General features: G+C 43.4%; 1 protein-coding gene across 1 annotated transcript in view; it reads left to right on the forward strand.

Moving 5' to 3' along the window:
* Vwa3b (von Willebrand factor A domain containing 3B) overlaps positions 1-12,299 on the forward strand; it is a 165,828-nt gene that overhangs the window by 83,321 nt on the left and 70,208 nt on the right. Inside the window, 3 exon segments of the mRNA XM_028775375.1 lie at positions 965-1,119; positions 6,588-6,726; positions 7,988-8,119. Coding sequence (XP_028631208.1) covers positions 965-1,119; positions 6,588-6,726; positions 7,988-8,119 — 426 coding nt within the window.

Consider the following 12,299-nt stretch of genomic DNA (forward strand, 5'->3'; position numbering starts at 1 on the left):
CTCTCCCACACAGACGGAATCACACAAGTGCTTCTGACCTTGCCCATGACCTTTAGCACAGGGCTATCTCTGGAACCAGGGACCAGAAAGTGTTTGTTGAATTTAGAAGTGAATGGTCTCCCTGTGGAGATGTGCCTGCGCTAAGAGGTATACAAATAAGGCAGGGATGGCAGTGCTACCTGGTTTCTGAGTGGCCTTGTTATTAGAGTTTTAGCCCCAAAGCCCAAGCCCTGGAGTTCCCCACAGAGCAGGCTCACCCATATCCCAGTACAACATCCCAGTGTTGTTAGAGAGGCCACAGTGAATGGTAGAGAAAGATTCCACCAACATGGCTGATGTCACATTGTGAAGTACCGATGTTGGGTTCACTGACCCCAAACTCTTTTCTCTGGAGTATGGACTTGAGCTGTAGGCTCAGACAGAGGAAGAGCTGGGGCAAAAGGGAAAGCATACCTCAGCTGTCGGGCAAGCTGGACCTGGTTTATCTTGTCTCTGTTCTGGTTCTGTGAGGTTTCAGTTGTTACAGTGTGAAGATTACTGCCTGGGGGCAAGAGACGGCTCATTATGGGGTCACATGGCTTTGAGGCCCTGTGGTTCCTGGAATCCAGAGTAATTACAGGTTTACTGGACACCTTCGGGTGCCCTTTTGGATGGTTTTGGTGGGCTCTGGACAGGACTTTGAACAATAAGATCTTTCCATTGCTCTTATCTTGATCCTTGAAGGGAGACGAAATGTTAGGCATCATTAGGTCTTAGGCTCTGCTCTGGAGGTTAGCGTGCTTAAGTGCTGACTTATCAGGTGAGGGACTCAGAGAAAGAGATAGAAAATGGCGTCAGAGATGTCCAGATTTTATTCTGTGTTTAGTTATTTTATGAGCCCAAGTAAGGAGTCATTTTTGTTTGGTTTTAGCAAAAGGAGTTTCTAAGAACCTACTATAGCCACCCAACTTTGTCCTTTCCTTAGGACACCAATAAGAAGACAATCCATGCCAAATACTGCAGCAGATTCATCCACGTCCCCTGGAAGGATGGGAGCTTGGTCCACGTCAACATCACCAAGGAGAAATGCAAGCGGTACAGGGAGAGAGTCCACACAGCCCTGGCCAGGATCCAAAGGAGGTTGGTATAGTTGCATGTGGTCACTAGTGATCTAGTCACTCGTGAAATACCGGCCGGTGTGACTTAGACAAAGCTCAGCTGAGTGAAGTGGCCAGTAGACACAGTTAAGTCAAAGCTTCCATCTATAATTATTGACGACGTGATGTTGTCAACGACAAAGGGAGATACTATCATTCAAGATTTACCAGAAACAGAAGAGGAGCATGCTATTGTGTGTGTATAGTACGGGGACACATGTACATGTATGTATGTGGAAGGAAGACAGCAATGGAGGTTGATGTCCAGTGTCTTCCTCAGTTGCTTGCCATCTTAATTTTTGAGACAGTTTCTCACTGAACATTGATCTCACTGATTAGTTAGGCTGGCTGGCTAATACGCTTCAGAGAGCTGTCTGTCTATCTCCCCAGGACTAGGGCTATAGATATGCCGCACACCATACCTGGCTTTTCTGTGAGTGCTAGGATTCTGAGCTAAGATCTTCATGCTTTTGTGACAGGCACTTTGTCGATAGAGCCGTCTCCTCAGCTTCCAGAGGAGCTATTTTGAAGATGGTCATTAGGAGACTAAGGAGTGTTTCTGTCTGTGCTTTGAGGGTTCTGTGGGCCACAGGTATATTGCAAGCTATTGCATCTAAAGTCTCTCTTATGCAACAGTTTTATCTCAGGGAAAATCTTACATATTGGAACATAATCAGATATTGTACGTATTTTGGAAAACAGCTAAAATGCATGCTTCTTCTTCTTCTTCTTTTTTTTTTTTTTTTTGAGACAGGGTTTCTCTGTGTAGCCCTGGCTGTCCTGGAACTCACTCTGTAGACCAGGCTGGCCTCGAACTCAGAAATCCACCTGCCTCTGCCTCCCAAGTGCTGGGATTAAAGGCATGCGCCACCACAGCCCGGCTTCTTATCTGTCTTTATCCTGTTGTGCTCTTACAATCTGCCCATGCCCGTGAGTCTGCTATGCCGGTATGATGACCTCAGGGTTGACTTCATGTGGAAGATTTAAATTAACACCCTCAGGTTCCACATGTCAGGGGACAGTTTTAGACTGTGGAGACAGAATTCATTGTCTCTGAGGTCACAGAGAACTGGACAAATAAGAAATTAAAAATGTGATGGAAATCCCAGCTTTCTCACTTGCTGCTTGGCCCTGGGCACATTAGTTAATGACATTTTGCATCTGTTTCCTTGATTATAAAGTAAGAATAGTGACAGCATTTGTAAATTTGCTCTGTGGATTATGCCAGATGCTAAATCTAAGGTTTAAGCCAGTGGCAGCCCTGCCATGGCTGTTTGAAAATGAACGCTCTTTCCACACTCCTGCCGTTTTTATTACAAAACCAGACACCCAACTGCCCAGTATTTATGCCCAGAGTCCCAGCATCTCAAAAGCCACGTGGTGATAGATTACTCACAGCAAGCTGTCCCTGTGTCTAGAGCTCCCCCTGCTATGGTTTCAGAGGTGACCCTTTCATTTGTGTTTCCAGTCTTGTGGGGGACATGGTGTTTGTGTGCGCTCCAGCCTCTGGGTCCCTTTGCCCCTTGCTGACCAGTGTCATGAACAAGCAGGGTCTCTTTTCATTTTCTGTTTTCTGCAGTACTATGTGAAAATGAACATCATCTCTATCTTGTATGTTTGGCAGAATTCACCATTAACACCATCAAAGCCTGTAGAAAGATTTTGTGGTCTAGAACTTGGAAAGCATTGAATGGCACTTACTCTGGTTTGTTGGAAGTGTTGTGCACATTTTCTAGCAATTTTCTCTTCAGTTGTTCTATAAGTCATTGAGAACATTTTTGTGTGGTTCTTCCAGGTCTAGCAGCTTTTCCCTTCCTACTCTGAAGCTCTGCTAGTTGGGGCATGATTGACGCAGACTGTCAGCGTTCTCCTGGTGGACCAGCTCCTTTGTAATATGAAATACTTCAGCCCCGTTAGCATTCTCAGTTAGGAAGTGTACACGGTCTGGTATCTGAATAGTCACTCCACCTTAATGCCCACGCTCACTTTTTTCCTTGGCTGATCTCTTCCTGTTCTTTTCTCTCTGCCTGTCTCTGGCTTGTAATTAACTGGGGTTCTTGAAGGCACAGTGCTTGTGGTGTTCCGATGATTTGCATTCACTAACTTGGTTAGATTTAAGTCTGGGATCTTGTAACTTTTTTTTTTTTTTTTTGTCTGCTCTGTCTGATTTTTCTTCACCTTTTAACTGTGGTGCCAGATTTCCTCTTTATGACTTCTTTTTCCCTCCATTGTTGTCTTATTAACCTTACCTGTTACATCTTTCTTGTCTTGATGTGTGTGACAGTTTGACGTTTACACTCTACACATTAACCTCTCAGTCTGTCTTCAAACAAGACCATACTGCTTTGCGTATAAGAATGTCACTAAGTCTACCCCCACTCCCTTTTCCAGCTACCCTGCACTTTAAATGTGCAGCTCTTATGAATGCAATAATGCAGTGCAAACAGTCTAATGTCCTCATGTAATGACAAAGAATTAGAATACATACAAGTTGTATTTGCTCACACCCCTCTCTACCCCTTTACATAAACCTGGTTTTCTATTGGGCATTCTTTCATCTCTACCTGAAAAGCTTTGTTAGTATCTGTTGTGGTTCACGTGGTCAGCAATGAGTTGTATCAGCACAGTTGATACAAAGGAGTGGAAACCCCTTTAATTTACTTCTTTTCTCTTTTCTTCTCTTTTAAGATCTTTTTACTAAGTCTAGAATTCTAGTTTAAAATTTTTATCAGTTGTTTCTTTTAAAAAAATCTTCAGTGTGTTCTGGCCTGTATGATTTATGATTAAAAAAGGGGGGGGGAACCTTTATTTTTAGACTTGTTTCTCTGAAAGCGCTTTGAATTTTTCTGCTTCTGGCTGCTTTTAATCACTGAGTTTCATCAAATTCATGATGTTGTAGTTGGCTATGGCCTCCTTCTCCTCTCTCCTCTCTCTCTGTCCTCTCTGTCTTCTCTCTCCTTTTCCTCTCTCCTCTCTCTGTCCTCTCTCCTCTTCCTCTCTCTCCTCTCCCCTCCCCTCCCTTCCTCTCCTCCTCCTTCTCTTCTCTCTCTCTCTCCTCCTCTCTTCTCTTCCCCTCCCCTCCCCTTTCCTCCCTTCCTCTGGCCTCCTCTCCCCTCCCCTCCCCCCTTCCTCTCTTCTTCCTTCTCTTCTCCCTGGGTTCTTTGACCTCCTTGGATCTGCAGGCACACTGTTTCCATCAAAATAGAAACATTTTTAAATGTTGTTTCTATTTCTCCTTTCCTATTCATTATCCAATTGAGTCTAATTACAGACAAACTTGTGTGTTACAAAATTGTGTCTAATTTTCTGTTTCACTTTGAATTGTTTCTTAATGCTGTGCCTTCAAACAATTCCCTGACATCCCCTCTGCTCACTGTTGATGCTATATAATTCCCTTTCACTTCAGACTCCTTCCTCTAGGAATCCCATTAAGGATCTTTTGAAATTTATTATTTATTATGATTTGTTTTACCCTTGAGAATTTCATACATATGTGTAATAAAATAGAATTATGTCTAGCCCCCATTTCCTTCCTCCAACCCACCTGTAACCCCTAACACATCCCAATTTTATGTCTTTCTTTTTAAATAACTACTAAGTCTATTTAGCATGTGAATGGGTATGGGGCCCTCCACGGGAGCATGAGAAACCTATCAGTGAGTACATACTCCAGAAAGAATGACTCCCTCCATCTCCAGCAGCTACCAGCTGCCCAGAGTTCCTCAGTAAGGGCTGGGGCCTGGGGGTGGGGGCAGCTGCCCATCTGCGCTGGGCTTTTGACTGACTTGGTTGTGCAGGTCTTGCACAGGTAACCACGGCTATTTGAGTCCATGAATGCAGCACCCACATCATGTCGGGGACCCAGCACTTCACGGGGCTCTTCTCCATTCCTTCTCTTACATCCTCTCCATTTCCTCTTCTGCAAAGTTTAGGATCGATTTTATATCCTCCATTTCTCTTCTGGTTCTGTTCCTGGACTGTGAAGTGCACTTATAGTGACCACATAACACCCTTCGCTTTTCTGCTAATTCTAACATTAGAATCCGTTGCTCTATTCCTGTCAACCAGATTTCCAGCTAAACATGGATGTTCTCCTGCTTCCTGGCATGCCTGTGACTTCTATTCAATTTTTTTTCTCTTGTTTTCTGCAGTCTAGGCATTTTGAATTTTACATTGTTGGATGCTTGACTCTGTATTTTTATGTGTTTTCTGATGGTGTTAAGTTGCTTAGAGCCTATTTGAGTCTAAATTGTGGTTTTAAGCCACTCGAGCTTATGTCCACAGTGGTCTTTATCTGATTTGGTTCTCCTAGTGAGGTGACGCCCCTGTGAGGATTCTACTTGACACTTTGCTCTGGTGGCTGAGAAAGTGAACTGCTATTTTCAGGTGTGTAAGCTCTGGTGAGCTCTCTTTGGATGATTTTTTTTCTCCTTGGCTTTTGCCAGTTTCTTCACACGCATGCCCTGGACACCATTTGGTCCAGATCCGTAGCATACACTGCAGATACGTGCAGTGTGTAGAATATGGCTCTCCCAGCATAGGCTCCATCCATGTCCTCCATGGGCTCTCTACCTTTCTATGCAGTAACTGCCATTTGCTATTTTGCCCTTCAAACTCCAGTTGTCTACGACTTGCTGAGCTCCATTCAGTAAGGCCTTTTCTCCATCCTCTTTCTCCCGCCCTCACTGCAAGGCTTTTCCAGAAGCTGTGAGTTTCAGTGCATCCTGGAATGATCTCCTGGGCATTGACCACAGCAGCAGCCCAGTGCACACAGAAACACCTTAGTCGTTGCAGGGCCCTGGGGTTACTCAGTCCTGTTAGCAGATGGTACAGGCTTCAGGAATGAGCTACCTTCACCAGCGGCACTGTACTGACGACTGGTGTCAGAGTTGAGCAACTTTGCATAGCAGAGAGGGAGAAGTAATTTGCTTATGGCTTTCTTTGCATGTGTTTTTCTGTTATATTGATTTTCTTAGTTTCGTTCTGCTTGAATTGATGATGAGAAGTGGAGGGGCCTGATAAGAGAGCCAGTCTAAATGGAAACTTTTCTTTTTTAAAAAAAGATTTGTTTTCATGTGTGTGTGTGTGTGTGTGTGTGTGTGTATACACGTATGTATGCACATGCAAGTGCTGTCCGAAGCTAGAAGACAGCATTAGGTCTCCCTGAGCTGGAGTTACGGGTAGCTGTGAGCTAACTAGTATGGGTGCTGGGAACTGGAAGTGAATCCTCTGACAACAGCTGTAAGCGATCTTAACTGCCGAGCCATTTCTCCAGTCTCAAATGGAGGTTTTTCTTCGGAAAAGAAAAATCTAAAAGTAAGTCATCCATTCATCAACGATCTGGTATAAGCAATGTTGCAGATCCCTGGGCTCTGTAACTGTGGCCCTGTGTTCTGATGGAGAGCTTGGTGCCCACAGACTCTATTTACTTTGATGCCTTTTCCTGTCTAGGATTAAATGGCTACAAAATGGGAGCCACATCCTCTTTGGCAAAGCTCGTGGGGAGTGCATCTATGTCCTAATTGACACATCTCACTCAATGAAGAGCAGACTGAACCTGGTCAAGGACAAGATCATTCGGTTCATACAGGTGAGGGGGGACTGTCAGGTTCTTGTACTTGGGCTGGTGTGTCATAAATGCATCCCCAATAGTCACTGTCTGTAGTGGCTCTGAGCAGTGGCCACACTGCATGAAAGGGTCCCTGAGAAAGCCAGTCCAGAAGTGTTCCCCTTTGCCACTCTAGAACTCTTGAGTGCGCCCTGGCACTCTGTCTGCTGGGTCCTCTCTCTGCTGGGTCCTTTATGTCACCATCACTCCTGGATCACTTAAGTGTGTGTCTATACTTTCTGCCTGGAGTTGTCACTAACATATGATAACCGACAGAAACCACTATTGTTTTTTTTTTTTAGATATTTATTATCTTGATATTTCAAATTTCCTATGTCAATTAGGGGAACTTTGTGAACTGGCCCCAGAATTGCAAGTGGGAAGAATATCTGCTAATCCTACCAAAAGCTCTGCTGTGGTAGACTAGTGTGGGAGAAGTCTGCAAATGCCCTGTGTTTGCTCATGAGATAGAAATTGTCGAGAAATAGGTTGCGTGACAAGAAAGGTGGTGTCTATACAAGGACAGTAATTTGGCTACACGGATCCCATCCATCTAATCTTATTAGTCAGTGTCTTAAAGTTTAAACAAGCATCTATTTAGAGTCATAAATAGGTAGGCTCATGGTGGAAGATCCCAGTTTCTGCCCCGTTCACCTGGGCTGCCCCTCAATCGTTTGCTTGGAGGCAGGTCACTCCCTGAGTCTAGTTTGCATACCTGTATCTCACAGTGTCATCATCGGTCTGTTGTGCTGAGAGTGGAGAATGTTTAAGAAATACAAAATATAGCTCTTAGCTAGCTTCCCCAGGAGAAATGTAGGCTGATGACCGGCACGTGAGTAGATCTGTGCCCAAATAATAGCCTTTCTCAAGACATGGTGACAAAATGAGATCATTTTCTTTCTTTAAGCATTTAACATGCTTATTCAGCACTGCATTAATATCAGTAATAAAGTTAGCTTTTAATGTTGTAGTATGACATTGCTTATACTTACATATGTAGCACGTAAAACTATCTATAGCTTCATATATACCATCAGTAGAGGCCAAACATCCAGACTATATAATTTGACTCAAATGCCTTTTACAGCAGAAACTGGTTTTTTTTTCCCAATTGAACATAATTTTTTAGCTAGTTTCTAGAACTAAAAATGGATACCTGAGAGATTGCTTCGAACTGAAAGTTCTCCTCGGCTCTGCTTACATTTGAGCGGTTTTATGGTTAAATAATAATTGTCTCTTACAGGAACAGCTGAGATACAAGAGTAAATTCAATTTTGTGACCTTTGATGGTCAGGCAACTGCTTGGCGGGAAAAACTTGCTGAAATCAATGAAGATAATTTGAAACAGGCTCAGTCATGGATTAGAGACATTAAGGTAAAATGTCTACTGTGGTACTAGTGCTTGAGAAGTCTAAATATGTCCTTTGTGTTTACTCACGGGATAGAAATTGTCGGGAAATGGCTTGGGCGCCAAGAAAGGCGGTGTCTATACAAGGACAGTTATTTGGCTGCACGGATCTCATTCTTCCAAACTCAAAAGTCAGTACCTTAAAGTTTAGACAAGCATCTATTTATAGTCATCGTCCTTTGGTATCCATGGGAGATTGATTCCAGGACCTCCCCCGCATCCTATAAGAGCCACAGATGCTGAAATCCCTAACATAAAATGCTGTGAGATTTGCAGAAAGCTTCCCAGGGGCCAAAAATCATCTCTGCACAACTCACAATACCCACTGCACATAACTGGTGTTATACTGTATCATTTAGGGAATAAAGACAAAGGGGAAAGCCTTTATAGGTTCAAACAGACACAATGTTTTGAGTGTTTATAGTTATGTATATGTGTGTATATGCAGATCTGGGCACGTGTGTCACAGACGAGTGAAGACCAGAGAACTACATTGTGTGTTGGTCCTAATCCTCACCCTTGTTTTGGACAAGGTCTCTTGGTTATTTTACTGCTTCCATGCAGCAGGGTAGCTAGCCTGTGAGCTTCTGGGAACTCTATTTCAAATAGGAGTGCTGGGACTATAGATGCCCACGACTGCACCCAGCTGTTACGAGTCCTGAGCATCTAAACCCAGGGGTTCATCATTTCCAAAAGCAAGGGCCTTACCCACTGAGCCATCTCCCCACCCAGAGACAATTGTGTGTGTGTTTGTGTCTGTGTGTGTATGTGTGCACGTGTATACGTACATGTATCTTCATTCCATGGTTGGTTGGACTTGTGGGTGTGTAACCCTTGGACAAGGTTTACAAATCTGCCCCAGGCTCTGATTACAGCTTCATGATGAAAACAGACTTCAATAGAAGATATTTGGGGTACTCAGGTGTTCAGATCTGTCCCATCTGACACCCTCCCATCAGTGTTTCAAAGGCCCAAAGGGGCCACTGCAGCTGTTCCTAACAGTGAACTTCGTTCAGAAGCAATGTACTTAAGGAGACAGACAGTAAGGCCCGAGCATTTAAGGCTGAGAGCGAGAAGATGGGGGGAGGGGAGCACCGAACAATACAGGAAAAGAAGTCATTTCTCAGGTCTGAATTTTCTTGGAGATCTGGAAAGCTGTTGTCTCTTGTCACATAGGCTATTGAGAAGGATTCCCTCTTTCTGAGTTTTCTCTCACCTTGAGCTTCTCTTAATTTTGAATATGCCCCAGAACCGTGTTGCATTCCAGATATTTGAGACACCTAAAACCTGAGACAGGGCCCTTTTAAAGGTGCTTAAAATAACCTCGATTTGCTCTGCAGCCACCTCAGACATTACCTGAGCTCTCTGAATCCTGACTGATCAAAGCAGGCCCAGGCAGACACTGGGATGCCCCAAGATCTTTCGGGATTTTTGCCTTTAAAATGGGGAAAGAAGAAGCTGTATTATATAAGAAGATAATGTCTTTAAGGAACTGACCACCTTATCCTAGGATGTAATGTCGAGGTCAGACTCAACTTGTTAAGTTTCCAGTGTTACTAATGTTCTCTTCTTTTTACAACCTACCGCTAGCAGGAGCTACGCTGGTAGCTGACAGCTTGCTGCACATCCAGTCTTACTGGGTGGAAACATTGCGGGCAGTACTTGATTCACTGCAGGGCGGCGCTATTAACAGAAATGTAGGTTTCATTCTGAGCTCATCAGATTTTCTGTCAGAACATTTCCAACTGCAGTATCTCCTCTGTCTCCCCCAGTTGGAGGGGGAAGCTTCTTGGTCTTCCTTGGATTTATGCTATCTTGATGTATTTGAAGAACACTGATGGTATTTTTGAGAATGCTCTTCAGGTTTTTGGTTTTGTCGTGGTTGTTTGGTTTGCTTTGTTGACACTGGGAGTTGAATCAGCACCGTGAACATGGCAAGCATGTGCCCTCACTGAGCTTTATCCCTGGCTCTTAAATCTTTCAGTTTGAGGTCAATACTGCAAAGTTGCCCAGGCTGGCCTTGAACTTGAAGCCTTCCTGTCTCAGTCTCTTCAGTAGCTGGAATTACAGGTGTGTATCACTGTCTTAGTTAGGGTTTTACTGCTGTGAACAGACACCATGACCAAAGCAACTCTTATAAGGACAACATTGAATTGGTACTGGCTTACAGGTTCAGAGGCTTAGTCCATTATCATCAAGGCAGGAACATGGCAGCATCCAGGCAGGCATGGTGCAGGCAGAGCTGAGAGTTCTGCATCTTCATCTGAAGGCAGCTAGCAGAATACTGACTTCCAGGCAGTTAGGATGAGAGTCTTAAAGCCCATGCCCACAGTGACACACCTACTCCAACAAGGACACACCTGCTAATAGTGCCACTCCCTGGGCCAGGCATATATAAACCATCATGGTTACCATGCCTGGCTTCTTCTGAGACAGTCCCTTGCTGGGTAGGCCAGGCTGGCTCCAATCCAGCCTCCTAAGTGTTAAAAGATTATAGCAGGAACCACCACACCCAACCTACACTGACTTTTATTTAAGAGCCACCCTATCTTCAGCGTTGCTGCTCTGTTGAGTTTCCCTGACTCTGCTCTTACATCATGTGAGTGGGTGTCACTCTACCTTGTGAAGGTTCTTCTTCATTTAGTAGCACAGCCGGCTTCTGGACGTGTTTCCATTGTTCCAGCATGAACTACTAACAGGCATAGATTTCCCCACTGGCACTGTGGTAGCCATATTCTATAGATATACATGTTTTACTTAATTTCCCATAATTTCTAGTAAGTTTTAAATGTCTTGTTTCCTTTTTTTGTGAGCCATGAACTATTAAAAATCCATTATTTGATTTCCAAGTGTTGGGAAGTTTTCAAGTTGTCTTTCTGTTATTAATATTGACTCCATGAAGACCAAAGGCATACTTGGCAAAATTTAACTTATTTTCAATATTGAAAATTGTTTTTCATAAAAAATGTAAAACTTATTAGAAATTATGAAAAATTAAGTTAAACACTTAAATTTATAGAATGTAACTACCATGGTGCTGGGTGTTAGAAAAAATCACCATAATTGGCCATTTCTCTATTTTTTTTCTTTATCAGATTTATCACATTTTTGCTTTATGTTTTTTAAAGCTTTATTAGGTGCATATATATGTGTCTGTAGATTGAGCCTTCTACCATTGTTTAATATCCCTTCTTGTCCTTAGTACTTTCACTGCTCTGAAGTGTGTGGTGAACCAGGCTTTGTAATACATGCACATCCCAGCACCTAGGAGGCTGAGGCAGGAGGATAATGAGTTAGAAGCCGTCTTAGCTACCAAGTAAGACTTCAAATCAAACCCAAGCAAAAATCAACAACCCGGTCCACAAACCTAAAGCGTACTAAGTATGCATTTAAGTGTGCTATCCCCGCTTTAAAAGAATAAATCTGTAACGTATCACTTTCACCCTCTTATCTCCGGTTTGTTCACATTACTGTGTTTGAAACAAGTTCTTGTAAGATTAAGGGATCTGGTCATGACTGTAAGTAGTTCCCTGATCTCCGTCAAGTAATGGGTGTTAGAGCCATGCATGGGCACTATGGATAGCTGAAGTTATTCCTGTCTACAGTTTGGTTGTTTACTGCGTATCCTCAGCTTCATCCTTTACTCTTGCCATCTCTCAGGTCCTTTGGTCACTTGTAGCACTTCGGTTTTACTTTTTACTGTAGCGCTCTGTATGGTTTTTTAAATGCTTGTCCTAGTGGCTGTCTTTATACTAAGTTGCCATTTATTACAGCTCCTGACACAGATGTATGAGGACTCTAAGCAAACAAGCCTGCTCTCAGTTTACACCCTCTATGCTCCATCCACCGTAAACGTGTTACTGAAATGGCTCTCCTGTATGTAATCATTAGATGCCATAAAACCTACCCCAGCCATAACACTCGACTGGAGAAGTTTAGGGAGTTAAGGGTGGCCTTCTGCAATGCCTTCCATGCTCAGGGTTTGAGTTTCTACTCTTGCTTCTTTTGAGTTGTAAGTTTTCATTAGTCACCCTTTAAAGACGAGACTCTTGGCTATAGAGTCCTATGCTTTTCCATCAGCCCCGAAGTAGGTATTCCCACCAGATGTGAGTTATGACTTCAGAGTCATTCCTCTTGACACTTGAAA

The sequence above is a fragment of the Grammomys surdaster genome, unplaced genomic scaffold (assembly GCF_004785775.1).
Source record: "Grammomys surdaster isolate TR1022 unplaced genomic scaffold, NIH_TR_1.0 255, whole genome shotgun sequence".
Classification (NCBI taxonomy): Eukaryota; Metazoa; Chordata; class Mammalia; order Rodentia; family Muridae; genus Grammomys; species Grammomys surdaster.